At 39.5% G+C, this 27,759-nt stretch overlaps 3 protein-coding genes across 9 annotated transcripts; all 3 read left to right on the top strand.

Moving 5' to 3' along the window:
* The first annotated feature begins 354 nt into the window (after positions 1-354).
* On the top strand, positions 355-10,513 carry LOC135625917 (protein PHYTOCHROME-DEPENDENT LATE-FLOWERING-like). Of its 5 annotated transcripts, none has more exons than XM_065131060.1 (12): positions 355-646; positions 3,211-3,292; positions 3,370-3,434; positions 3,553-3,630; positions 4,384-4,464; positions 5,803-5,970; positions 6,059-6,157; positions 6,240-7,555; positions 8,042-8,223; positions 8,293-8,438; positions 8,523-8,561; positions 9,144-10,513. In XM_065131060.1, the coding sequence occupies exons 1-12, from the start codon at positions 494-496 to the stop codon at positions 10,167-10,169; spliced, it is 3,435 nt and encodes a 1,144-aa protein (XP_064987132.1). In that variant the 5' UTR covers positions 355-493; the 3' UTR covers positions 10,170-10,513. The 5 variants fall into 5 exon arrangements, with proteins under 5 accessions (XP_064987132.1, XP_064987136.1, XP_064987133.1 ...); XM_065131064.1 differs by having other exon boundaries at positions 8,533-8,561; positions 9,144-9,281; XM_065131061.1 differs by having other exon boundaries at positions 413-646; positions 3,267-3,292.
* A 3,374-nt stretch (positions 10,514-13,887) lies between these two features.
* LOC135625103 (CDP-diacylglycerol--serine O-phosphatidyltransferase 1-like) lies at positions 13,888-23,127 on the top strand. 3 transcript variants are annotated; one of them, XM_065129442.1, is made up of 13 exons: positions 13,888-14,991; positions 15,746-15,930; positions 16,738-16,803; positions 17,046-17,105; positions 17,663-17,753; positions 18,176-18,230; positions 18,301-18,401; positions 18,517-18,633; positions 18,732-18,816; positions 19,888-19,967; positions 22,063-22,316; positions 22,537-22,625; positions 22,728-23,127. In XM_065129442.1, the coding sequence occupies exons 1-13, from the start codon at positions 14,983-14,985 to the stop codon at positions 22,853-22,855; spliced, it is 1,320 nt and encodes a 439-aa protein (XP_064985514.1). In that variant the 5' UTR covers positions 13,888-14,982; the 3' UTR covers positions 22,856-23,127. The 3 variants fall into 3 exon arrangements, with proteins under 3 accessions (XP_064985514.1, XP_064985513.1, XP_064985515.1); XM_065129441.1 differs by having other exon boundaries at positions 13,903-14,991; positions 19,876-19,967; XM_065129443.1 differs by having other exon boundaries at positions 13,909-14,991; positions 18,322-18,401; positions 19,876-19,967.
* Positions 23,128-24,931: 1,804 nt separating this feature from the next.
* On the top strand, positions 24,932-27,281 carry LOC103968742 (alpha-1,3-arabinosyltransferase XAT3). Its single transcript, XM_009382047.3, has 3 exons — positions 24,932-25,562; positions 25,673-25,756; positions 25,959-27,281. The coding sequence occupies exons 1-3, from the start codon at positions 25,433-25,435 to the stop codon at positions 27,197-27,199; spliced, it is 1,455 nt and encodes a 484-aa protein (XP_009380322.2). The 5' UTR covers positions 24,932-25,432; the 3' UTR covers positions 27,200-27,281.
* The last annotated feature ends 478 nt before the right edge of the window (positions 27,282-27,759 follow it).

Genomic DNA, 27,759 nt, shown 5'->3' with positions numbered 1-27,759 from the left:
AAGACACATAAAGGTAAAAACCAAAGATGATATCATCCGATAAAACCTCATTATTGAGATTTTTTATAAATTATTCATTATTTTTTCTTTAAAAAATAATTTCCGACATGTATGCTTGTAGTTATTATATTTATTATTATTCTTGTTGTTATTATTATTATTATTGGTAATATTGCAATTTTGCCAAATGGAGCCTCTTCGCGTTTCCTTGTTTCAGAATGTAGACACGTACACACACGCGCAACAACAGCAGCTCGCTCAGGCTCACTACCCGGTGAGCATAACCCCCAGCTACTGCATCTATAAAACGAACCAACCCCTCTTCCCCACGTCTCGCTCGACACCTTTCCACGATACAAAGTCGCTTTTGCATGTACTCCGACACCCGAAGCCCTCCTCCGCCTTTCTCTCCCCCCTTTCGTCTCCCTCTCCCATTTGAATCCTAACGCCTCCTCCGTCGCCGCACCACCTTCAATACCCTGCTGACGCCTTTATGGGCGTTTCCTTCAAGGTCGCCCGCGTCGGCTCCCGCTACCGCCCACGGGCTCCCCCTCCGGACCCTGCCGACGCGGCCGACGGCGATGTGGAGAGCGCCCTCCTCCCTGTCGATGGCCCCGCGGATCCACCACGCAGCGATGATCCTAAGGTGAACCTTTAGTCTTACCAGCTTTGGGGTTTGTGTTCTCCCCGTGGTTTCTGTTCCAGCCCGATCTTTTTAGCAGTTGGGCGCATTCGGCCTTCGTCGCTTGTCCGATTTTGGGGTCGTGGCCGCGATTTAGGGTTTGCGTGTTGGATTCTTGTGAATGCTAAGGGTTTGGAGTTTGATTATTTGGGAGGTTATGTGGCTTTATTCCCTTAGTTACGCGTTCGCATCTGTTGTATTCCGAGTTGGATTGGAGCTTGGCGATGCTTTCTTTGTGGTTAATGGGTTTTCTCCGGGGTTTCTTGCTTCGCCATTGTTCTGTTTTACCCTTTATTTATAGGTTTCGATTTGCACGATTCCTTTAAGGGTTCCGTGTTGAAATGGTTATTGCCCAATCCAAATCCCCCACTATAACTTCGTTTATCTTATAGTATGTTTTTTAATTGTTATCTCGGCTGTTATTTTCCTTCTTTTCTTGTTCGCTTAATATGATCGAATTTAAGGATGGGTTTTCAGCTTAACCCGAGGCGGTGCCATGTGCATTCAGATTCAGCTTTGGTGAACTGTGCGACAAAAATAAGCGATATACATTGTCGCCCTCATTACACGGATATACTACTGTTATACTGACCCTTCTAGTGAAGCAACATGGGAGCAGTTTATCACTCTCTCAAGTCCAATGAAGTTTATCTTTCTTTACAAATATAATATTTACGCAAAACACAAGCAACTATGTTCTCCCAAGCATAAATGTGAAGCAAGCAAGTATCAGTTCAACGGCAACTCATGGCAGAAAAGTAGGTTGTATCATGATAACATATTACTCTAATGTCTACTCTTGACTCATTACGCACCTAGTTGCATTTGGTGATGGATGATTTCAGGGCATGCCATTTTAGGGTTTTACAATTATGTTATTCACCGCCTACATTAAGATTCTGGTGGCTGGAGCATGGATAAACGATACCTTTCAACTGTAGTGATTCATTTCTTCTATTTACCTGTTCCTTACCCAGTTTTAGACTGACAAGGTTTTGTACGCTTTACCGCTTTTCAAATGAATGGGCTGTGATCATTTTGCCTTCAGGATTGTATTGTCTAGTTTCAATTGGCCGACTGTTTTTATTTCTATACTCTGCAACAGTTGCCAATTCTATGTTCTTTCCATGATGATTTGGCTTATTACAACCACAATATTGGCTCACCTTTTATTTGTTTCATCCATGTTGGTTGTGCATCTTTGCATTCACTTCTTTAAACATGATAATAAATGCACCATCGCTAATTTCTTTTCTCCTTTGATACCTTGAGTTAAATATGACTGTATAACTTCCAAGAAAATAAAGGGTGCAATTTAAAAGAGAAGGAATGACGATTGGATTTAGGTGATGCAAAAAGGATGAGAAAGAATGATATCTGCTTGTGCGAGGGTTTGAATAAAGACATTCAGGCATCAGGCTACCAGGAGTAAAGAAACTGATAAAAAACATCTGATCACTTGCAACCACACGAGCAAAGTAGCCTCCCAAGAACATTGAAAACCCATCCGAGGGTAGCTCCACCAACTGGAACCCCCAGAGGATATATACACCAATCATTTTTTGAATTATTACAGGAAGGAGAGAATAACCTATGACTAACACCAGACGGAAGTTGAGAGAGTCCCTAACTAGTTTTAGTAGATAGGGAGGTGGACTTTCCCTGATTGGAATGTAAAGTGGGAAAAGGAAGGAGAAAAAGGAAGATAAGAAATAATAGAGAAAAATGAAGAGAAAGAAAGTGGTATATATTGTGAGTCTGTGACTATGTATATGTCTATGCATTCATCATTTTAAGGCTTTGGTCCATTTGTCGAAAAAACCAGGTTTAGAAGCCAGTATGATGGACCATGCAGTCTACCATCATGAGCCATTGTCTGAGTGAATATATTGGTTGTGTTAACTGTTAAGCTTGCTGATATATGCTTGATCCGTAATATCAATGACAAATGTTAAGATGATTGCCCAACAAGCCTAAACTTGTTGCATGTGCTACAGTAGATGCTTTTTTGCTTCTGGAAAATAAAAACCTAACTTAATCGACATAACTCGTTTTATTTGTCATTGACAGGTGAAGTAACTATTCTAGTTTCTTGCATGCCAGTGAATATTATCATAAGGTTTTATTTTCTTTTCCTTCCCTTCCAAATCCAAACTATGGAAAAAAACCCATATATTTTCTCTGCAATTATTATTCAATTGGATAAATTAAGGTGCTTCAGGTTCAGGCAATCTTGACTAGTTATCTGCTTTATGTTGAAGTATTTCAAGCCACCTTCGGTAGTTGTCTCCTTTATATTTGATACAACCTTTTACTAATGAATAATGATGGGTTTTTACATACTGCATTGATGTCTACTCATATAGGTTTGTGATGTTTCTTAGTTCAGACCTTCAGTTCATAATTTCCTATTTTTTGATTGAAATTTGTTCTTATTGCTTATGTAATATACCAACTGGATATTGTGCCATTTGATCTTTTGGGTTGAAGTTTGTTAAGGATGTTTGTTTTTGAACTTATTCCTGTAGGCTTCTTTGCTGGGGTTAGATGATGGACTTGGTTGTTTTTCTTTTTTTACAACCAGGAAGGAAAACAATTCCCTTGGAATAGGTGATTGCAATGGCCATCATGTTGTAATTATTATGCGTCAACATAAATGTCTTCTCTAAATGTTCTTCTAATGGCAGAGTGTGAACCATCCTTCTCCATTAACTTACACCCTGATGGTTTCTTTATCGGAAAACCTACTGAGGTTTGTCGCTTCTACATTTAGTTGATATGTGAGTTATTACAATCAATTTTTTATCAGGTTTCTGACCATTTAGTGTTGTCTTATTATGTTATGTTGATGAATTTACTACAAATTTTAGGGTATGCTGCTGCCTTTGCTTGAAGATGTTCCCAAGTTGCTGCACCCTTATGATAGGACATCTAAGATATTGTTTTCTGTAAGTATGCTATAATTAATAGTGGCAAATGATTTGGATATTGTTACTTGAATTCTGATTTGTACTTGCTTATCTAGTCATTGTCTTATACTCATTTCTGTTGAGTCCTCAAATATGTCACTTCTCTTTATGCTTTATGTGAGCTTCTTTCTGACATAATCAATATGCTAAGACATGGTCAGAAGAATATTTAAAAATCAATTCACCTTGTAGAGGGTGACTGGGGTTAGGTCAAAAGTGTCATGTGTGTGTCACAGATGTGGACACCACTGGAGCATCTATGTTGCTACATTCAACCCTATTCCGGACTATACGATAAAGTTCAGCTTCAGTTCAGTGTGCAAGATGAGAACAAACTGAGGTGATGACACTGAGGGTGGTCAAACCCAGCCATGTATTTAATTATATATCAAAGAAGTTGCACAAAATTTTTTTTTCATTAGTTAATTTGAGTACTTGGTTAGGTTTTGATGTGCTTTTACTATTATTAAGTCATTTCCTTTCATTTGCATACTTGAGAACTGGAGCTACACTGGTGTCAATTCTAGTGTTTGTTTGGATACAAGGATGGAGGGGGAGAAACTGACCTTTCTTTTTGTGTTGGATTTCTCCTGCCCAGGCCTGAATCAATTTTGGAAAATTGACTTTCTGTTTTATGTTTATCTAATTTAGAGTGCAAGAATGGAGCTTTTTCTGATTTATTACTTTTGTGCCATGTGTCTGATTCTAAGATTCTGATTTCTCTCTATGCAGGCAATTGAGTGTGGCTGGTTGCCTGGAGATATGTTGGATGACATACCTTGCAAGTACTACAATGGAACTCTTTTTTGTGAGGTGAAGTACTGCTAGATCATTATCATATTAGTTCATCATTATTTGCTTCCTTTATTTTCTTGTGATGTACTCATGATGACTGATATTCAGAAGTTTATGTTTGACATCTTGTAAGTTCACAAGGGAATTCTCTTTTGCCATGTTTATGGTAACTTTACTGATGGCATTTCAAATTTCATTGGCATGTACTATCTTGACAAGATACTGGAATACATGCTAGACCTTGGATCAATATTCTCTCATATGGCTGCAGTTTCCTTGTGTATGTCTCATGCACCATGAACAGCATAATGTGGAACACAAAACCGATGGCTGGTATATGGCATCGCATGCTTGGCACTTGACATGTTTATCCTAACTTATTTTGCAAAATACTATAAAGCAAATGCAAGAATAAGAGGATTTTTAAATCCAAAGGCTTTGGATTGTTGCAGAAGTTGGCTTCTAAAGCTTCTAAATTTATTTTTACATGATTTCAACATATTTCTAACACCATTACTTTTTAAATGGTGTTCTTCTAGTCAAAATCCTATTCCTTTCATTGCTACTTTTTTGTGAGTTTCCTCCCACTTCCTTTTCTGTGCTGTTTGGGATTTGGCCATAACCAGTGACATGCAGTTATATGAAATAATATGATGTGCAGGTTGGTAATAATGAACAATATTTTTAATTTTTTAAAATTATATATCATATATATTTTTTTTTTATAATTTTAGTTAAAAAAAAGATAACCCAGTGATAGGGTACACCTCTACCAAACATCTACTGATGCCCTATATGCTACATACCGTCATGTTCTAGTTCAACCACATCTTGCCATGGTATGATACATTTGGAGTTGCCTAGACCACGCGTGTCGTAGTCCTTGATTATTTGTTAATATCTAATAAGCCATAAGTTTTTACCCACATGCAATCATGCATTCGAGTCATTACCATGACACTGGCCATTTGTGAGTTTACTTTATGTCTAAGCTGTGGTGAAGAAAGATATTGAAGGTGATGATTACTTTAAGTGCCCATAAAGAAAGAAAAAATGGTGAATTCCGCAGCCTATGAGATGGAGTCATTTTCTTTTGCATCTAGCATTAGGGTTCAAGTTCAAATGCACATGTCTTCACTCATGCTGTTGGTGGTGATATAGTAGAAGATTTTATTTCCTCTGTGCGAGTAGATAGAGTTGTGCATCTCTTTTGCATCCATGCCTTTTAGGGTTAATGCTATGTTGTTATTTTGTGGTACTAGAATTTTCTTATTTGGACTTTGACCATAGTTGTCTCTGCATATGTTTTTATTTTGTTTGATATATGATAACCAAAATGAATATCTATTCTGGTAGGTGTGGGACTTTCGCACCTCTTTGTCTAAATTGGGGCTTGGTGGATGTGATTCCTCTCATGATGAGTTTCCTAAAGTTCAGAAAGTCTGCTTACGAATGGGTAATGAAAGTGTGGTCAAAGACTTGCAATCAATCTCAGATGATTCTTGGACTTATGATGATCTATTGGTTTGTGTGCTCAGCTAGTATGTTATACCAATGCTTGTTATCACTTCAAGCTTGATGTTGTTGTTTTCCTTTCTTGAGTTATTTTCAGCAAGTTGAATCTGGGATCATCAAGTCCTTGCAACCGCTGCTTTATTTGTGCCCAAAGCCATCTTTGGACAGATTGTGCAGGACGCCATCTTCGAAGAAGGTAATAGTTATGATGGTTTAAATTGCACTCTTGGGTTATGATATGGTTCCAAGTTGCATGACCAGCTCTGAGGATTATGTAGCTTGATTTAAGCATAATGGGGAGGAGATTGACAAGAAAGCAGCATGATGAGCCTGAAGTTGGCCTCAAGTCTGTCCCTATGGAAATGGCAAGCAGCAGGATTATTGACAACTTGAAGACACAAACAAGTGGTTCCCTTGAACATGGAGGATTATGTTATGCTCGGAATACCATTTTAAGAAGCATGCCATTCATACAGCAAGCTACTGATTGGAACCACAGTATACTTCACACTTTGCAAATGGCTTCACAACCATTTAGTATCTCAGATGCAGGTTGCTCTCTCCCCGTTCCAAATAATGCTGCAGCAATACCAAGTTTTCTATTACCACCTGATCACAATTCAAAAAACTCTCTACTTCATACTGAATATTGTGCTACTCTTGGAAAAAGGAGCCAGTTCCAAGAAGAAGTTACTCAGAATACTGCTGTAAAAAAGCCAAAACAAGGAACACCAGTCTCGGATATTTCACAAGCAGAAAAAAATGTGCTGCCTGGAATCCAAGAACAGAGGAGAGTCAAGTTGTCAAAGAAGCAACAGGAAGTTCAGATTAGCCAGCTTGTTGTAACTTGTGATCGACATAGTTGTCCGTTGATAAGTGAGACTTCAATGAAAATAATTCCAGAGGTTGAGGTTCAAATGACCTCTCAGCTATACAAAGAAGCAGCAAAAGATATGGTCAAAGAAGAGCCTACTGAAGAAAAAGTTTTATGTAGGTCAGATTTGGTGAAGGGTAAGAAGGATAATCTAGTGGATGCCAGAAGTAAGATTTTAAAGCAGCAGTTATCAGTTCAGAGGTCTCTGCCATTTCGTCTGCAGTGTGATAAAGATGGTCCATCCTTTGTGAAACACCCAAAGAATGGGGATTTTTCTCGGAAAAGAAAATCGACTCAAGGTTATCAGGTTTCAGCTGAAAGTTCAGACCAATTTCCAGTGTCTCAGTTGGGTGAAAACCAGATACTGTCATTGGGAACTTCCAGGACATGTCAGGAAGTTGCTGCAACTAAGTTACAGAAGGAAGATACTGCAGTAGATCCTGTGGCTTCAGTTGGAACTGCTTCCATGACATCTGTGTCCAACAGTACTTTAGTACAAGTGAGTAAGATGATACTCAAGAAAAAGCCCAAAGCTCTTACCTCAGCTTTTGCTGAGGGCACAATGGGAATTAACTTTGACACAAGTGTTAATGCTACACGAGTTCAGGACATATCAAATGGTTCCTTAGCTGAGATCATACCTGCACCAGCTCCATCAGAAGCTAATGATGATACGACCATTCTTGAGAAGTTCTCCAAGATTCAAATTATAACACAAAGGTCCTACCCAAGTCAAAACCTTCTTATTAAAGATGATTTTTTTTCCCTCAACAATCATTATATCTGTTAGCCAGTCGATGACTTCTTGAAAGCTTTTCCAAGATTCAAATTGTAACACGAAGGTCCTCCTCAAGTCAAAACCTTCTTATTAAAGATGATTTTTTTTCTCAACAATCATTGTATCTGTTAGCCAGCCAATGACTGAACATGAAAAGGACATTTCTTGCTTGAAAAGGACAACCTTTGCACAAGGCTCCCACTGATGGGGTGTTTGAGGAGGTTTAATGTGCATAACCTTACCCTTGGAAGCAGGGAGGCTGTTTTGGTAACTTGAATCCTAGTCAACTAGTCACAAGGAAACAACTTAACCATGATGCTGAGGCTCGTCCTCTTGCCAATGTCTGTCCATATAGCTAGTAAATCATGCAGGAAAATGTTTTTTTATTTCTTCCCAGGTAAATCATGCTATTATTTAATGCTCTTTAGGTATGGACTTGGCTGCAAGAAGAACAAAGTTGACAGTTACATTATGACAAAAGCATCATCATGTTCCCTCTTACCACCAGTTGGGATCTTGATGCCTGAAGATAGTGAAGAAATTGATGGAAGTAGAAATGTTTGCAAAACCCGCATACTAACATATAGGCGTGTTCTATTTTTCTTTGGAGGTACGTAATCTGTTTCTGTTATCTGGTTTTCTTTTTTAAGCTCATTTGCTTGAAGTTTCTTCTCCTCAGGAAGTAGCTTACCCTTGTCGGCTTCTGAGTCTTGGAGAAAGCTTGTCTTGACTGAATTTGATGAGCCTTGTGGTCACAAGGTAGGAGCTGAAATTGTCTACATAACTGATGAGAAGCGCTTCCATATTGCTTTACTTCCGACACTTGTAAGTCTCGATCAACTAAAGTTATTATTGACCAACATTTTCAAAATATAGTTGTTTTCACCCATTTGATGACCTGCTTTACAGCATCTTGCAGATTTGTTTGCTGCTCAGTTCACTTCATTGGTAAGTCTCCCTTTCTTGCTTGCATTTTTTGCCTTTCTATGAAGCTTGCACAACTACTTCTGGAATCAAGAGCTATAGAGCTTTGAGTTTCTGTATTGGCATGTCAATATGTCATATGCAGGAAAAGTGTGAATCAGTGTTCGTTCTGTTGTTAACTTTTTCTTAGTAGCATAATGTAGAAACTTTTGTGGTAGATAAAGACATCTAATTAGTATAATACTCCTAAATTCCTATTGCAGTTTTCCAAACCATTTGTTCATGATGGTCTTTTCTTTATATTAGTGTATTACATATTAATCTTTTAAATTCATGGACAGTCTGATTTACAATTGTTCATAGAAAATTATCAAATTGTCCATGTTTTTATTAGCACAATCCTTGTGTCCAATTATTATTTAACATGCATACTCGAACTCTTAATCTCTTGAATGTGAACACTACTGCTTAACCACTAGGATGTTTCCTTGAGGTCTCCCAAACTGTCCATGGTGTCTTGTTGTTTTTGGGTTATTTTTCCCGTAATGTTAGGAAAAAGCCTACTTGATGATGATGAACCTCACAGTGTACCTCTTGCTTGTTCAGATGGAACATGACGGATATGAACTTATGAATGATCGGCTGGAGCATTCTTCATCTACCACCTCTGATTCTTCTTTCAGTAGTTCTCAACATAATGGTTTTTCTGGTGTTCCGTTGCTCCCTTATGGAACTTCTAATATGGATCATCCATTGAGGAGAGTTACAACATTAGATAAGAGCATCTGCACTACTCATCTGCATCATTTTTCACATAAAAAGATTCTACTTCCATCGAGATTGACATCGTCTTTCGCTGTGGCCAGGCAACAACAGTTAGAAGCTCTTACCAATTTAGGTTTCATGCATCAGCACATTCCTAATGGTTGGAGATCCACGACACTTTATGAAGACACATCGGGTAATGTAAATAGTGCTGCCTTTCTATCACTTAATGGCTTGCAGCAAGGTCCACAGCAGCCTCAGAGAATCTTGCAAAGCAAAGTGGCCGGTGGTGGAACTGAAGATGATGTCATGTGCGGGGAAGAACTTGGGCAAATTTCTGGTTCCAAAAATCCTTGTCAACATTTCTTAAACAGAGGCACCAGTCAAATAACTCAGGCAGTTGATCTAGCAAAGACCAGATTGGCAGTAGGTCCAGGGATGGATGTTGGTCTAGGTATGGGACGTACGAGTAATGGATCTGGGATGACATTAAACCTGGATCATGCTCTGGGTAGAAGCAACGTGTATCCATTCCAAAGTAGAGACACGTATCTGCTACATTTTAACAGTCCATTAATGGACTTGTGCAACAATACCTGTGATCCACAGTATCAGCTGCATGTGGATCTTCAGCAAAGTCTGCTACAGAATTTGCAGCATCAACAGCTCCAGCGATTAGGCCCGCTTGAGCAGCATAATTTACCAATGATCCCAGCAGCAGTTAGTCCTCGACAGCTACCCAGAGTACCAGGCAGGCAGGTTATTTCGGGCATTGTAAATGTTGGAATCCCACAGTTGAGCTCCCAAAGTGTCAATTGTGGTGGGAGGTTCACAAAGGAAGATAATCATGGCAAAGACACTGTCTAGGTAGTAGGGGTGAAGCGTTTGGATAAAAAAAGTTGAGATTCAAAGTGTAGCTTCAATTTTCCTGTCTAAAACATCCTTTGGTGGGTTGCTGCTCATTATGGGATATGTCGCCATCATGGAAGTGGCAAGGAACTAAGGACTTAATGCATTTCAATTATTTGCTTAGGGTTCTTTTAGCTGATTTCTTTGTTAAGCATCTCAGCACTCTCGATATTATCTGATCACTCCCATCAGACTGGTGTCACTCTTTTTATTTTTATTGACATGTTGTACATGCGCCAGGTTTGCTTATTGTTACTGTTGGTTAATTGAAGGTACGATGTACCACTCATCTTTCACATCAATTTTATTGCTTGCATCATGTGTACTATTATTGTCTCTTGTCCTTCGATTATTTCTTTCTTTCCACTTTCTCTTTTTTCGTTTCGTTCCATACAGAGAACGAGTTGTCCAAGGAAAAGAATGACGAGCTTCTTTAGAATATAATAGAAGTGGAGACGTATTGTCTGGGCCACTGGACTGGCAACAAATGGGCCTATGATTGGCCTAATCTCCTGTAAGAATCTTTGTTTTATTTGTTCTCTATCTATTACTGCCGCTACTATTAACTACATTATTCTTAAAATTACATTTTTTACATATGATCACTTTTGATTCATATAATTGCAGTCTAACCTTTTTCTGGCTATTCTGGAGTGGAAGATAAGAAGTATATCATAATCCACGCCACCTGTGCCTCGATTTTTGTGCAAATATTTATAATGCACACGTATATCTATATTGAAGCTAAATATGAGACTGCATGTGCTGCTTATCTATCCATGGCGAGGCAATCCGATACAAATCATGTTCTTTTCTCGCATCTCCCACCCTCAGCAGCAGCAGCAGAGCTTCATGCTTTGTTTTCAGAAATACAAACAGGTTCTCGTCTTGCGGCTCTTCCGTTTATCACTCGGTGGGCGTTCACCGGAACGACGGTTCTAATGATGCTGTCCTGCGATCTCCTGTTGTTCTGGTGATGCTGTCCTGCGATCTACTGTTACCCTCACCGTGACATGATCAGGTGGAAGGGAAGACCTTTGACCGGTCAATTATGATGCGGTGGGCCAGGGCACAACCTGTAGCTGATGGGCCCCCCTGCGGATGTCGGACAGCTGTCTTCCAGGCTGTGCTTGTCAACATCCGACAACCGAGCACCGTCCGATCGCGATCGGACTGTTGTGCTGGACACTTATTCCTTGCCATGTACTGCAACCCCGCGCCCCCTTCCCTCCCACCATCACAGATTCCCTTCGCTTACTAAATATTAGCGTCCGTCACCATCGCAGTCATCAGATGTGCAAACACTCTTTTCGAGCTCTGCAGCGCTTTCAGACTCGTAACACCACTACTACTGTCTCGCTGCAGTCAATGGTCAACAATAGGCTCCATTCTCCTTCTTCTTCTTCTTTCTTTTTTTTTCTTGTTACTGTGTCAGTAAATTATCCATGAGAAAACTGTAGACAAAAGAAAACATGCACATTTGGGTGGGATCTCAAGGTTTCTCCCGCTTAACCTAGACCAGGATGATCAAAATAATTGTACCACAAGTATCAATGTTGGGTCCCAATAGGTGTCGTTATCTTTGGGTTCAAGGGTTAGGTCTGACAGCCCAAGGCAGCACCAAGTACTACCGATATGTGTAGGAGATGTCACCCTTTGTCGCCTCTCGTGGGACCTTTTGTCCTGTAGCTTATAGAGTCGGGCTGGCAAGCATATGAGACCACCTTTTGGCCATTCTGTCGTCTCCTTCCTGACTAGAGCAAAATATAAAGATGAAGGACGAGAGCGAGGGGGGGATTTAAATCTCGGCTGCTGTTAGCTTGCGTTTACGTAGCAGTAATATCACTGTGTGCTTGTAGCATTTTGAAGATTTTTGGATGTTTTCTTTTCCTTTTATGGTGCTCCGAGCGAGGCCCACGCCGCCATGTCCCCACACTTCTTTTGCCATTTTTTGGCTAATAACAAGGGAGGCAAGGACGGGATCTGAGGTGGCCGCAGGACCACACGGACGTCCTTCTTTCTCTGACTTCTTTTACCATCCTTATGATGCTGTCGTCGGGCCTCGGGGAAACGTCTCATAGTGGTTGGGAAATGCTGAGAGTTATTATCAGCGACGATGACACCTTTGTGTGGTTTCCCATGTCGAGAAAGGTCGAATATGCCTTGTGATGATACATTTGACATCGATGATAGCTGAGCTTGAATGATGATGATCATAATGGGTTAGATGATTGAAGTCCAGAAAGACGAGTGCATTAGTATTAAAACAAAGAGCAGGCGTCGATTGATGGAGGAGGATGGTAAAATATATACCAAGTTGTGATCGCCATCATTCATGATGAAATCACTACAGATATTGATGAGCAATTTAGAATGATTGACTTGCTACTTTTTATAATAACATATTCGATCATTTCATCTTCAAAATAAAAATTAAAACTCAAATATAAAAAGATGATGAAAGAGAAGTAGTATATTGAATCAACCAAACCATTTCAGCCGATGATACAAAGTCTCTCTCTCTCTCTCATTCCACCTGCTAGTGAAACGCATCCTATTGCAGATGGATGCGTGCCAGCTCTTCTCTTTCTCCTCCGTTCAAAACCCTTTTCTTGGACGCGTCAATGGCAACGGGGAGCTGAGCTTGGGCTCTGTGAATCATGCGTTTCTGCGTGCGGCCGAGTTTGGCGCCGTCAAGCGTGAAAAGGGATAAACCATTGCTGAGATACCCTCCGCTGAAAGTTTCACAGAAACCCTTATATTTCATTCACCCTCGAACTTAAATCTACCGTCGTCACTGTTCTTTGCTTCGTTCAAGTTTTTGGACTCGGGATGACCACAGTTGTAGATTTTACTACAGTAAGGCACGGGCAAGTATTCGTGCAGACAGTTCTGCACACATCTCCATGCATTCATTTTCCTTGTTCTAATAATAGGAATCGTTTGTGGGACATCAAGTCAGCTTGCGGATATACTATTCCGCTACAGTAAGTGGGGAGACCTTGTGGGAGCAAATGTGGTCTTCCACACCGGTTGAGATTGGTGCAGGCATTAGTTTACTCCGGTCGGTAGGTTCAAGGATCTTTAAATGACCATATATTTTGGTGTCTTCTTGGATGCGAACTCGCTAGGAGAAAGACATGAATGAATTGCTTACAATTTCTCGGAACATACATATCCATGACTCCTCACCTTCATATGGTTCATCTTTGTTGAACAAAGCAAGCAGCAGATCCTATCGCTGGCTGTGAGATCTAATGGTCGGTCCTCTCGCTATCTGTATCAGACCGAAACGCAAATGCTAATGCAAGTTTGAGACATGCTGCAACACCTCATGACATCGGGTTACATTCGTTCATCCAACTGCTGCTGGATGACCGTACGTGCGGATGTAGCACAGGATTGAAGGAGAGAAGAAAGCCTATGGATTGACTTTGTGGATCAAAAGAAAGTGGCCGCGTCCTTATCGCGTCTCTTAAAAACCAGATAGCTGCTACTCATTAGCTTCTGATGCACCGTACTTTTGTCATCAGAGCATCATTTAACTTCATTCCCCAACCTTTCGCACACGTACGTATGGGCATTCGGAGAAGGAAAGTGCTGATTTGAATGGACGCTGCGGGTGTGTGCGCGCGTGTGTAGGAACAGTACTCTGAAGACGAGGAGGCTATTATGAGGACAGTGGAAATCTCTCAGAGGGATCACTGTTGTCAGCGAGAGTGGAAAGATACATGGGACAGTCCTACGGCCTACGCCCTTCTATTGGCCTCTTTAGTGTGTCCTTATCTCCGCGTCGTCTCCCCCCTCCAAGCTGTTGCCATTGATTTCCTTCCTGAATGGTCTCAGTTCACCGACTTCCCTGTTTGGCTACTCTTCACCTGAGGGAGGAACTTTGTTTTAGCTGGCTGGCTTCGCTTCTCGGATAAGCTGAGTGGAATAATCTTCTCTTATTTCATTATGATTTCATGTTAATCGAGTATAAGAACTGTGTTGCCATTCTTTCCATTTCTCTACCCGAAGGAAGCGCTTTTCTAATTAATTGTATTATTATTAATGTTAAGGAGTTTGATTTTTATGTATCATTACATCCAACCTAATGTGTGAAGTAGTAATCTAATTAAGCCTCATATATATTTATATTTTTTATTTATAAAAATATATATAATAATACACAGTGGCCTCTTATGTAAATATGGTAGACTAAAAGGGCAGTATTGCACATAAAACACTGCTCTTCCCGTAGATCGAAGAACCTTTTTGACCACCTACGGAATCTCTTTCTTCCGTCTCTCTCACTCACTCGTTCCTTTATAAATCGTTCTTCTCTCAAACCCTGTTTTCGCCTCTCGCGATCGAGTCGGGAGGACTGAGGAGAAAAGAACTAAGAAGCTTGCGGCTTGATCGATTCGGGCTGCTTTTGGCGGCCCGGATCTCGTCGTCCTCTGATCGTACGGCGGGGGCGGGCTTGTCGGCCACTGCCTACGTGAGTGTCCGTCAAGAAACGGGAAATAAAGGAACCGCCTTTCTCGTGTTTCTCTTCCAGTTTTCCTGTGACGCTTTCAGTCCATTGCCTTGTTTTCGTTCTCCGCATTCCGGTTACATTACCGGAGAAAAAGAAAGAAACGCTGAAGGAAGAGTACAATCTTCTCTGTGTAAGGTACTCTGCGTTCTTGATTGGAATCTCTTGGTTAAGCCTTCTATTTTTGGGGTAGTTCTACCCATTTCTCGGTGTTTTGCCTCCATAATTTGGAAAATATCGTTCTGTTCGAAAATGAAAAGGGTATGGTCTCTTGCCTTTGTTGCGTTCTATTCGCTTTATCAGATACTCAACCATAAGATTATGTTCCTCCGAAGACAACTTTATCATTCATCTTTATTTTGGTGCTTGGTTTCGAGAATATTACCCAAGGAAAATGATCACTGGTGTAGATTTAGCAGAAGCCGCTATGGCGTTTCCTTTGAACGGGTCGCTTAGATGCTCTCAAGTTTGGATTTTGGATTGTGATTAAGGCTTATGAATTCGCAAAAATTGTTTCTTGTTTTCTTTAGTGGAATCCGTCCTTCGCATATCCGAAGGTGTAAAGGTTTTGGTTGGAAAGATTGTCTTTTCCAATTTCTCTTTTAATTTTAATCGTTACCACTCTAAGTACTATTTCCGAATTCGTGAGATTTAAAACTAAAACCGCCGCTTATAATAATGTAGCCATTTGTATTTCTGCTGATATAATCTGTTTCGCAGGCGATCTTTTTAGAGTCATGTGCTTTTATTTGTGATTTGCAGCAATCTGCGTATTAGATATCTTCAGCACCGGTCGTTTTAAGTCATAGAAGACAGACTTGGTTTTTTCAAGAGGTGGTTCTTTCTGACAGTTCATGGCCGTAGAACTGATTATTCCAATGAATCTTATGTTGGATTGGTTTTGGAACCTACATGATTGAATTTTATGTTGTTTCTCAGGAACGATGTCTGCTCATTTTTTAGAGTTCTTCATATACGAGTATTATGTCTCTCATTCATCGACTAATGACGCCAGGGAGCAGCTTGGCTGATGCTTATGGAGGCCAATGGCCTAGTAAAGATAACAAGAAGGAACCACATGGCTCAAGGAGATATTGATGCGAAATCTAAAAGTGATTTTGGCGAGCTTGATCCATGGACAGCTTGGGCATACAAGCCACGCACAATATCTTTACTCCTCATCGGGACATGTATATTAGTGTGAGTTATGGCTCTTTCTAGTTTGATAGTTTGTGTGTGTGTGTATGTCAGTGTCTATATATATATATATATATATATATATATATATATATATGTATGTATGTATATATGTATGTATGTATATATGTATATATATATGTATAATTTATATGTATATGTATATGTATATGTGTGTGTGTGTGTGTGTGTGTGTGTGTGTATGTATGTATATATGTACGTATATGTATGTATGTAAATATATATGTATGTATATATATATATGTATGTATGTATATATATATGTATATGTATATGTATGTATGTATGTATGTATATATATATCGTTCTCCTTTCTTTTCTAAATTGTCAATTAGAGAAGACACTGATATAGCATAAGCATATCTGAACTCATATTTGATTTAGCAGTAACTACTTGAAATATTGTGTTGAAAAAAAAGGGAGGATAAGTGATCAACAAGGGAAAGAATGGTTTAAGATATCTAGAAGAATGGTCACTGTGGAATTGCATCGTTAACTACTTATTTCATAGTCTTCCACAAACTTTAAGGTAACCTTACATAAAGATATGGTGATGAGGCCTTGGTAAATTACTAATAAGCCATTTTAAGAACAACAGAAAATCTCATTAGCAAGTTGTAGTGTGAAGCAAAAGTCAAGATTGAGTCACTGATTCAACCAGAAGTGTTTTGTTCAGAAAACACTAAGACACTACATCAGAAACCTGACAGTCCTATAATGCATATGCTTGTTAATGTTTTATGGTTTTATTACAGATTGGCAGGTTTACATAACCATCTTTTTTTACAGTTGGGCAAGTGGAGCACTTGATCCTGAAAGCACAGCATCAAAAGACATTGTTTCATCAGTAAAGAGGTGTGTTTATTACATTACTGAAAAGACTTTTGAAATTGCAAAAAAAAAAAAAGAAAAGACTTATGAAAAGTTATTTTCTTTGTTTGCATTTTGATTATGAGCTTAATGTCCAAGCTATGTTCTATAAGTTATTTACTGATGAATGGTTCTCTCTGCATCATTTTTGCTCTCGGTAGTTTGTATGTTTCAATTTGCTTTTATTATATCAGACTTGTTATCATTGATCTGTCTTTGTTTTTCAGGGGTGTTTGGGCAATGATTGCAGTGTTCCTAGCCTATTCCTTGCTGCAAGCACCTTCAACGTAAGTTATGACTTCCTTTGCTCGATCCGAGGATTTAAATTTGTTATCTCTTCATTAATTTTCATGTTCTCAATTTATTTGTGGAATGAAACATGGTTCATATGCCCTTCATAAGCATATTAGACATGAAAGTCATGAAATTTACCTATACTACCACAATCAATGAAATCTTAGTGATGTTTCCTAAGCAACTGTTCCTCTATATAGGCATCAGAAATAAAATTGTTTCTATCTTGTACTTTACTGCCAATATTCAACATTTTAAGTTATAAAGTATCTGGTATCATCACAAGGATGCAGAATGATTTGATAGCATATGGAGGATCTTGTGGTACTTGCACAAGGAAATTTAAACATAGCAAATGTTTTTTTTTTCTTTTTCTTTTTATGTCGAATCATATAAGTGGTGGGAAGTTCTGTCTCCTTCAAGATGTACAATCTAGTTTGCTAGCAAAAAGCTGTCACTTGTCTTTAGACTTTTATTTTAAAGCTGTTGCTGCATTCGTATAAGATGGCATGGTAATTTATACCTTGTTCACAGCATATATGTTTTTCAGGGTCCTTATAAGGCCGCATCCTGCCATTTGGCGCTTGGTTCATGGAATGGCTGTGGTGTACCTTGTTGCCCTCACTTTTTTGCTTTTCCAGGTATAAATCACTAAGAACATTATCATTTGTGAATCTTCTTTCTATTATTAATTTTTTTGAATCGTTTTCCTTTTGCTTTGCTCTGGTACTTGGTATTGGATCTAGAATCAGATGAAGTTTTAGTCACATTTTTAAATTTGTGCAATATCAGCTAATCTGTTCTGTCTTTTTCCTCTTAGTGTGTGTCATGGTGGACCATGTAATAGGTACTTGACTTTTGGTTGGTCTTGTAACCTTTAAAAAAAAAACATTTTAGAAGGTTCTGGTGCTTCTGTTTGATTGGTATTTTACCTTTTGTACTTCTTGTTGTGTTCTGAGAAGCGTCTACACTCAAATCTAAATATACACAACCTAAGTTTTGTGATCACTTCCATCTCTAAATTCTGTAATCATTTCTCTGGTGTCTTTGCCCCACTCCCCAGAATCGTGATGATGCTCGGCAGTTTATGAAATATCTCCACCCTGATCTAGGAGTTGGTAAGCATTGATCAGGAACCTTTTAATTTGTGTTATAAAAATATTATTTTTTGTAAATAAAAAAAATCAGAATTCTGTTTATATTGTACAGAACTACCTGAAAGGTCATATGGAGCTGATTGTCGTATTTATGTCCCTGATAATCCAAAAAGCAGGTTTATCAATGTTTATGTATGATTTCTTCATTCTTCAACCTAATTTTTTTTATTCTATATTTCTTAATGTTTTCAAGCAAAACATATTTTGTAGTGTTGCAATTACTAATTGTTTCTTATGTTATTTCCAGGAGACATTATTTGATGAGTTTGTTCTTGCTCATATTTTTGGATGGTGGGGGAAGGCGATAATGATACGTAACCAGCCCCTTTTGTGGGTGTTGTCAGTTGGCTTTGAATTAATGGAGGTCTGTGTTCACATTGAGCAGCGATTACTAATATAGATTATGACTTTTTTCCCTTTAAGAATCCAGCATTTTGAAAGTTTTCCATCCAACAATCACAGCTTACTTTTCGTCATATGTTGCCGAATTTCAACGAGTGTTGGTGGGACAGTATTATTTTGGACATCTTAATCTGCAATTGGTTTGGTGAGGCCCCATTTGCTTTTATATTGTTGCTGAATGCAAACAATGCTTATCAAGTTTTGAATTTCCCAAGTTTGAACTAGCCCAGCTAAACAGAACAGAATTTTTTTTGTGAGCCTCATCCAACTCTTTTGTGGCATAAGGTTTCATTCAATATCTATAAGGCTATAACTATGTTCACAGCTTATACTTCATTTACGAAAACTGGGGTATGATTCTAGTCTCTGATTTATGCATCCACATTATTTTGTTATTTGGTTGGTTTCTTAATTCCATGATAGGATGTCATCATTGCTTCAACCTTGTGGGCTTCTGGGCTTCAACCTTGTGGGTTTATCTTCTTCTTAAAAGAATTGTATATATTTGAATTTTGGGACATGTCAATGAGCCTTTTCTGTAATTTCTATCCTGGCAAGTTTAATAGGCTAAAAAGAAGTTTGCTCAGTGTATCTGGTTTGTGTTCTACTTCATAATATTGTTAGGTTGATGGTAGAAGCTTCCTCAACAGCTAGAATATTCATTGTTGGACTAGCAAAAATTCCAGGATTTTGCTTCCACCTTTTGCTTGTGCTTCTAAAATGACTCACTTATATAAATTTGTCTATATAACAGAGCACTATTGGGCACTTGCCACTTTCTTATTTCTGTTGATTGTATCTGTATTATGAGGAAACTCGTTCCTAAATGGCTTTATTACTGTTCTTGGGACATAATGAAGTTGCACTCGTGCACTATTGAGACAGAAATTAAGAGATTAATTTGGAATTTTGGAATTGTTATCTTTTGTTTCTCATGATGACATTTACTTGATGGTTTATGTAGTGACAGCTTGTCGAATTATCATAACGATGTAACTAATTTGTAAAAGGAGACTTTTCTGAAGTATCAGGATTTGACTATTCACCCATGAAATTCATAAGTTAGATTCTGTATTTTTTTATTTATATTTCTTTTTAACATATGAGGTTCTTTTTATACATGATGTATGAAATTTTACTCAACCAAAAAGAGGAAACAAAAGATTTGGCTGACATTATGATGATATTTTGGTTCATGGTTCAGGTATTTGTGCAGGAATGCGTACTGTTAGGTACTTTGATGGGAAAACCTATGAATGGGTTGGCATAAGTCGCCAGCCAAATATCATTGGTAAAGTATGTACTATTACAAGTATTCTTCAGCTTTTATGAATATTCGAGTCTGCCTTTATGATTATGTTGCAGGTTGGACCTGATATTTATCTTTCCTTTGTTCTTGGGAACATGATTAATTACCTGTCGATAAGAGTATTATGAATATAATGGTTGTGTTATTCTTTTATGACAGTAGATTAGGATAAGAATCTTTTTTTTTTCAGGTTTCAGAGTTCAATTAATGAATTTGTTTGCAGCATTTCTGCTAATGCTATGATACTTGATATATTACTATTACCTCTCTTGTGACCTTTGTAGAATGAAGACAGGAGGCAGATCATAAAGAGTTACACGATATATTGAACATACATACCCTAAATGATTCTTTATTTCTCTTGTTGCTTAAGTTGGGGAACATATGCTTCTCTCTTAAGAATCAAATAAAAGTTTTACCATGAATTTCTTGATATGGTTTCACAAACAAGTAAAATTAGCCTCACCATTTTGCAGAATCAATATACTAGTAAATGTCAGAAAAGATTGCACAGAGGTCTATTGACCTCTATTAATTATTTATATTCTTTTCAATTTCATATGTAATGCTAGAAAAAACTGCATGATGATCTGGTATTGGCTGGTTATAGAATGGTATCATGACTATTTGGGAGGTCTTTGGAACATGTGACATTTGGATTGCAGATGACTTCATTGAGCTTGAAGAGCTACCAGTGCATAAATGTTCAGCATCTCACCGTCATGTTGCTCCTTGATAAGTTCAAATTGTGGTCAGCCTCACACAAAATTGATCTTGCTGCACCACCAATAGATATGTTTTGTCAAGCTGCTTGTCATCTATAAACTACAGGCACTTGATTGATTTATGATTAAATTGCCATTGTGCACATGCCATGACACAAGTTGTCATTCGTTGGTGCTTGTGTCATGATCATGTGCTGGTCATGAATGGTGCAGATTAATGACTGTCATGTCAGGTGCCCTTTCAGTGATGACGGATCCTTGGTGCAAATATCTCAAGCCTATCATGCCTATGTTTACCCAGTGAATGACAAACCAAATTTTTAAATAAGAGCTTGCCAGAATAAGTGTAGGATTTGCTGCAGGGTATACTTTCTAATTTCTATCATTCTTTTCAATTTGGCATCTACATATAATAACTTGTTTTTATCCAGAAAAGTAGATAATATCTAATATAGCCAAATTTGTACAAAAAAGAATACTTCAAATTTTGACCAGAAATTGAATATTTGCAATTAGATTGTTGAGATTGCATTTGTGCAAATCTGGAAGCTTCACCAGTTCAGCTGAAGTTGAGGCAGAACTATTTTATGGATGTTTGGATATCTTCAACAGAAATCATTTCATGCATAGAAGAACCAACTTGAATAGAAGTGCTAAATGACAAATACCAAAGGATTTGCTTAGATTGAGATGAATGTCAAAATTGGTCATGTAGGGGTTTCAAGCAGGCTGGATTAAGGGCCCTGTTTACTTAAAAAATGATTCAGCAAGATGCTCAATCTAGCTCGCAGCATCTTACATTAGACATTCCTCCCCAAGGCATTTTATCCTACTTGAGCTTGATCCAGCCTCCGGATGTAACCATGTTCGAAGAAGTTGAGCCTGATTTGGATCTAATGGTTAAGCTTGTGATTAAGCCAATTAGCAAACTGCCTGCCTTACGGTTTGTACTTTGTTATGAGAATCCATGTCTATCTATGATCCAATGGGGACTTTGCTATCTTTTGATCTCTGTTCACTACAAGAGATTGTAAATTCTTATTCTGGTTTCTTAATTCTTACTATTCTTTAGTTTCATGTGTATCCAAATTTTGAGAAAGATTGCTGTACATGATTATTTAATCATCGCAACCCCCATCCCTGCTATAGACTAGTTGGCTTCTATTGCATTCTCTTATAGAGTCTAGTTAATTTCTTGCTTTTGAACTTGTACAAACTGATGGAATTTATAGACTAGATGGGAATATTCATATTTTTTAATGCATGTCTTAGTTGCTTCCCTGCCACAATAATTGCTTTGTTATCTCAAAGATGTATTCATTTTTTTCATCTATATACATGTTATTTGTTTTTCAAGGTCAAAAGAACATTGGGGCAATTTACACCCGCACGATGGGACAAAGATGAATGGCATCCTTTGCTTGGACCATGGAGGTTCATTCAAGTGCTGTGCCTCTGTGTTGTTTTTATGACCGTGGAGCTCAATACCTTCTTTCTCAAGTTTTGTCTTTGGATTCCACCTAGAAACCCCTTGATTGTTTATAGATTGGTTCTGTGGTGGTTAATTGCTATACCAACTATCCGTGAGTACAATACCTACTTGCAAGACAGGTATACTTGGTTCTACCATAAAAAAAAGTATTCTTTAGTAAATGTGCAAAATTCCTGTTCATCTCAAGTTAATCGTTAGCATGTACCACTAGTTCTTAATTTATTAAAACACAAAATGGTATCTAATTTTTGATGTATTTTCACTTTCCAAAATGCGATGATCACAAGCAACTGTTGCACCTAGAACTAGAAGGATGACTAACATGATCAATGGTTTCAGAAAGCCTGTGAAGAAGGTTGGAGCATTCTGTTGGATTTCACTAGCGATTTGCATAGTGGAGCTTCTGATGTGTGTCAAATTTGGACATGGTGGGTGCCTAATATTTTGGTTTTTATGGTTTATACTTCCAATGTGCTGCTTGCAAAGTTAATTTCTGCTATCACAGACTGATTAGTAATTCCTCAAACCAGGTCTCTTTCCCCATCCAATGCCCCCGTGGTTGATTACATTCTGGACGACTGTGGGTATGGCCCTCGTTGTCTTCCTACTTGTTTGGTCATCGCATATTCATCGAGTAGTGATGAAAAAAAGGTTATGATCGCCTTTCAGATTTTTCTTCTACCATTTATTGTGCCATGTAAATATGCCTCACATTTGTAAATGGCGTAATTGATGCCTAGACTGGAAACCAGTCTGGCAGGTAGAGGAAATTCCTTTATGTTCTGTTTTTTTTTTTGTGGCAATTATGTTTTTGGTTTCAATTCCTCCTGTACTGTTAGTAGCTGTTTTTCTCAATGACTTTGACTCTTATTTATTCAATTAAACTGTGAGATAAGTTCATATTTGAAAAATGAAATCGGTGTTCTCACTTGTGACATCTCAACTATCAGTCGTTTTAATTGTTACTGGTTTTTTCAGGATCATAAGCAATGTTCTCTTGTTTACATCACTAACCAAGAAACCGGGCACCGGTGTTTGTACTTTGTTAACTTGCTGGTTCAAGTTGGCTTGATAGAAGTATCTGTCACTGCACTCATTATCCCTATTGTAGGTATATTTGTTCCACCGTCCAATTCATATTCTACTCCATTTGTATTAACAGATGTCCAGATCATAAAGTATTTGGTACACTTATTACCCTTCGGTTGGTCATAGAATAGACTTATGGAGTGTTGGATGAAACATCTACAGTCGGAACCAATTTATTCGTTCCTCTTAGATATCAAAGTTAGGGCATCTCCTATGAACTTGCAAGACCAACTCTACACAGCTTGGTTGCCTATCTTACTTTGCTTGAGGAGTTAGATCAAGAACTACCTGTAAGAAAACTTTGTTTGAATGAAATGACTCTGTAAGATGATTGTCTCGATGGATGTTCAAAGTCTATACGTCCCTATCATCATGTTTAGGCTGCACTTTCTTGTCCTCTCCTATAGGTATCATATAGATTCAGCTGTAGTATGTTCTTATTCTGAAGGTGGGATATGTTTGTTGAACGTCTCCGACCTTTGCATGATAGCTTTGAGGTAACCCTGTAAGTCGTCAATGGTGGGTCTGCTAATTGTGTTAGGTAGAAATCAAAGTGACTATCTCCATGAATCTGTCCTAACTAAGAATGATAAAAGCTGCAATAATCTAAGGAGATGGATGCAAAGGACTTGATGTTCTTCTCTTTTCACTGCCAAATCACAGTGTTGCTGGAATAGACTCTTTAGATTTCGGAAGTTGATGACCTACCAGTTCTAATGCATCTCCACTTTATATGCCAAGTAATAGGTTGTGTGTAAAGGCCCCACAGGTCCAAAAGAAGAAATTGATAGCCATTAGGGTCTCCAATCTCATCATACATGCAGATCTGGGAAATGCTTCGGCATCGATTGCCTGAGAAAGTTATGTCAGAGAAAAGAAAAGAGAAGAATCAGGAATCTATGTAGCTGCCCAGTTTGATGCGTCATGAAAATTTGAAGTATTCTGCTTTCCTGTGTCCAAAAGAAAAAGAAGGGAAAACAAAGATTTACTTGGATTTTTCCGGTGAAGAATCTGATGTATATAGTTTCTTGCAGCGGTACTCGTTGGTAGGCATGAAAAGTGATGTGGTGTCATGTTGTTATCATCCAGTGATGTTAACGGCTCGTCGGCAATCTTGTTCGACTGTCCATTCTTTTCTCAGCGATCGAGTTGGCTTGCAGATGAACGAAAGCAGTGCAAATTGCTTTGCCCTGCGTCCAGTATTTGGATCAATGGTGCTGAGAACAGATTCTATCATTCACGAGCTTGATGTGAGCTTCTATGAATGATTTCACGTGGTTCTCGAACAAATCACATCGAGTTCACTCAACACAACAGTCAGATGGCGGAAGGAGAGGAGTTGAGCTGTTCTTACCAACTCTGTAGAAGTTCTTCCTGTAGAGAGAGAGAGAGAGAGAGGAACTCTTTATGGGGTAAGGTGATTGATGTTGCACATACTTAAAGTAGCTTCTCACTTAGATCATCATGCCTTTAAACTGCAGCAAGCAGTGCATATTTTAGTAGAAAATGACAACCTTTTACTGAATCAGATTTCAGCACTAAAAAAAAATGTCCACCAATCTATCTTATCTATCTACCTAACCAAAAAATAAAATCTCAGTGGCTATTGATATCTTCACAAGTTGGACAGAAAAAAGATACATTCATTCCCTTTTCACCTCTCTCGCGTTACAAGATTGTAAATTCCAATTTTTGTTATCATTGCTTTTCTTGTGACTGTTGTCATCATTATATTTTGCTGATGAAATGTCGTGAGGAAACCTTTTCTGTCATGTTTTTGGTCTTCCTAATGCCGCTTCTCCAAACATTTTATAGTCAACATCACTCGAGAAGTCAAGCCATCATGGTAAACTACAGGATGGAAATCTGGCTATGTTTGACCAGACAAAAGCTTGTCAATATGTCCATCAGTACGATAAATGTCCAGTATGAGGTGATAAAGCTATAATTTTGGTTTCTGTTCATTGCAAGGGTGGTTCAGAGAGATCAGGGATCAAGCAAGTTTGTGAAAGTGGCTTGCAATCAGTCGATCGATCCTGGGAATGGCCACAACAATGTAGTCTGCGAGAAGATTGAGCCTTTAATATACTTCAGAAGAAGAGTGCTGCGTAGGTTGGGGAGTTGAAGGAAGAAGCGAGGGAGAAGGATGAAGTCTCTCAGAGCTCCTCCCAGGCTCGAGCCAAGGAGAACGGGCAACGCGCTCATCGTCGCCGCCATGCTTCTTTCCCTCTGCATCCTCTCTCTCATCAAGGCTCGCTATTGCTCTGCTCCATATGGTCTCTCTCTCTCTCTCTCTCTCTGATTCTTGTTTGAGCTTTTCTGTTCTTGACGACATCTAGAGCTTGTGTTCTCAAGAAACGCCTGCTGTTGTTTGTTCTTCTTGCAGCAAAGCTACGATCATTGGCAGAAATAGAATCCATTGAGGTCCCAGAGTCGGCTGCGGCGAAGAGTTGGGAAGCCGCTCTACCAGGTAATATCGACTGCATGTCCTTTTTCCTCTGCTTGTTTTCGAGGAAAACATGGTCATTTGGGGAGGCACAAGCAGCGACGAAGATTAGGACTCTAAATCTACAAGATCTTTGGCAAAATTTGCATGTGTTCTGTCGATCATTTGGAGAGGCACAAGCAGCAACTTCTGTTGATCCATCGTTCGTGTGTTGCGTTACGTGCAGAGGATGAAGATGACGAAGGTGATGTTACAACTCCTCCAAAAATTGTTGCAGAAGAAACTGTGACCGTCATCAGCAAACCGATATGCTCCGAAACAAGCAAGAGATCCAACGTCTGCCGAGCGGAAGGCGATGCAAGATTGCGAGGAAGCTCCCGAACCATCTTCCTCCACCCTTCTTTGACAGATCGAGAATGGAAGATCAAACCTTATTGCAGAAAGCATGACGGCCCAGCCATGAAGAACATCGAGGAGTGGACTCTAAAGCCTTTGGCCAGCAATGAGCCGCCCCCGCGATGCACCGTGCACCACAAGGTCCCGGCGCTGGTCTTCTCCATCGGAGGATTCACCGGCAACCTCTTCCATGACTTCACTGACGTCCTTGTTCCCCTCTTCATATCATCCTACCAGTTCCATGGCGAGGTCCAGTTCGTGGTATCCGAAAACAAGCCTTGGTGGGTCAGCAAATTCATCTCGATCCTGAATCAGCTCTCCAACTACGACATCATCGACGCCGACGACGACGACCCGGACGCCGTCCGCTGCTTCCCGCGCGTCATCGTCGGGTTGAGCTTCCACAAGGAGCTGGGCGTCGACCCCTCCAAGACTGCAACGGGGTACTCCATGGTGGAGTTCAAGACGATGCTGAGGAAGGCGTATGGGCTGGAGAGGCCAACGGCGGCGCCGTGGGCCGACCAGCGGGATGCAAAGCGGAAGCCCAGACTGCTGATCATATCCCGCAGGAAGACGAGGGCGTTCCTGAACGAGAGGGGGATGGCGGACATGGCCATGAGCCTGGGGTTCGACGTGCGCGTCTCCGAGCCCGACAACACGACCGACCTGGCCAAGTTCGCGCGGCTGGTGAACTCCGCCGACGTGATGATCGGCGTGCACGGCGCCGGGCTGACCAACATGGTGTTCCTCCCGGCAGGCGCCGTGCTCATCCAGGTGGTGCCCATGGGCGGGCTGGATTGGGTGGCGAGGGACACCTTCAAGAAGCCTTCTTCGGACATGCAGCTCAAATACATGGACTATCACATCAAGGCGGACGAGAGCTCGCTCAGCGATCAATACCCCAAGAATCACCCGGTGCTAAAGGATCCCGATTCCATCCAAAAGCAAGGCTGGTACACGACCAGCAAGATCTACTTGGAGAACCAGAACGTGAAGCCTCACCTGAGGAGGCTTAGGAACACTCTGTTGGAGGCTCTCCGGCACCTGCCTCACGGCCTTAAAGAGGCTTAGAGTCATGGCTTGTAGCTGGAAGAGATCTCCCATATATATATTTTTTTATCCTTGTGTGCTAATTTTTGCATTCATTTATTTCCCTTGTGCTGTAAGAAAATGTAATCTCACACAAGTGTATCTCTAGATTGGGCTATAACATATGATGAATCTTACACAATGTAATCACTCATGCTGGGAAATTGGAGCACAGCAGTTGACATGTTTGTCATCGTTCAGTTCTCGACTCATTTGTATGTATATATATTTTTGGGTAGTTAAATATCCTTTGATGGAAAATTTCATGTACTGTCTGAACTTTCTGATATCAACTGCTTCCAGCTTGAAAATTAATTGGTAATATTAGCAGAAAAAACATGTAAAAATCTGCACCTGATAGCTCTTACTTTGGTTCCCTGCTCACCGGAAAGAAGAGTGTGAAACAGCTCGCATGAGGAGTGGGGTGGATAGAAAAAATCTCTCGCCAAGAACAACAGAGAGCTGAAGCGTCAATGTTCGCCTGTTCTTTTACTGTGTTGATGATGGGAGTTTGGTCACTGAGAGGGACCACTCACTCTTAC

This window comes from Musa acuminata, chromosome BXJ2-10, assembly GCF_036884655.1.
Source record: "Musa acuminata AAA Group cultivar baxijiao chromosome BXJ2-10, Cavendish_Baxijiao_AAA, whole genome shotgun sequence".
In the NCBI taxonomy this organism is placed as follows: domain Eukaryota; kingdom Viridiplantae; phylum Streptophyta; class Magnoliopsida; order Zingiberales; family Musaceae; genus Musa; species Musa acuminata.
This window is presented reverse-complemented; position numbering and strand designations above follow the sequence as displayed.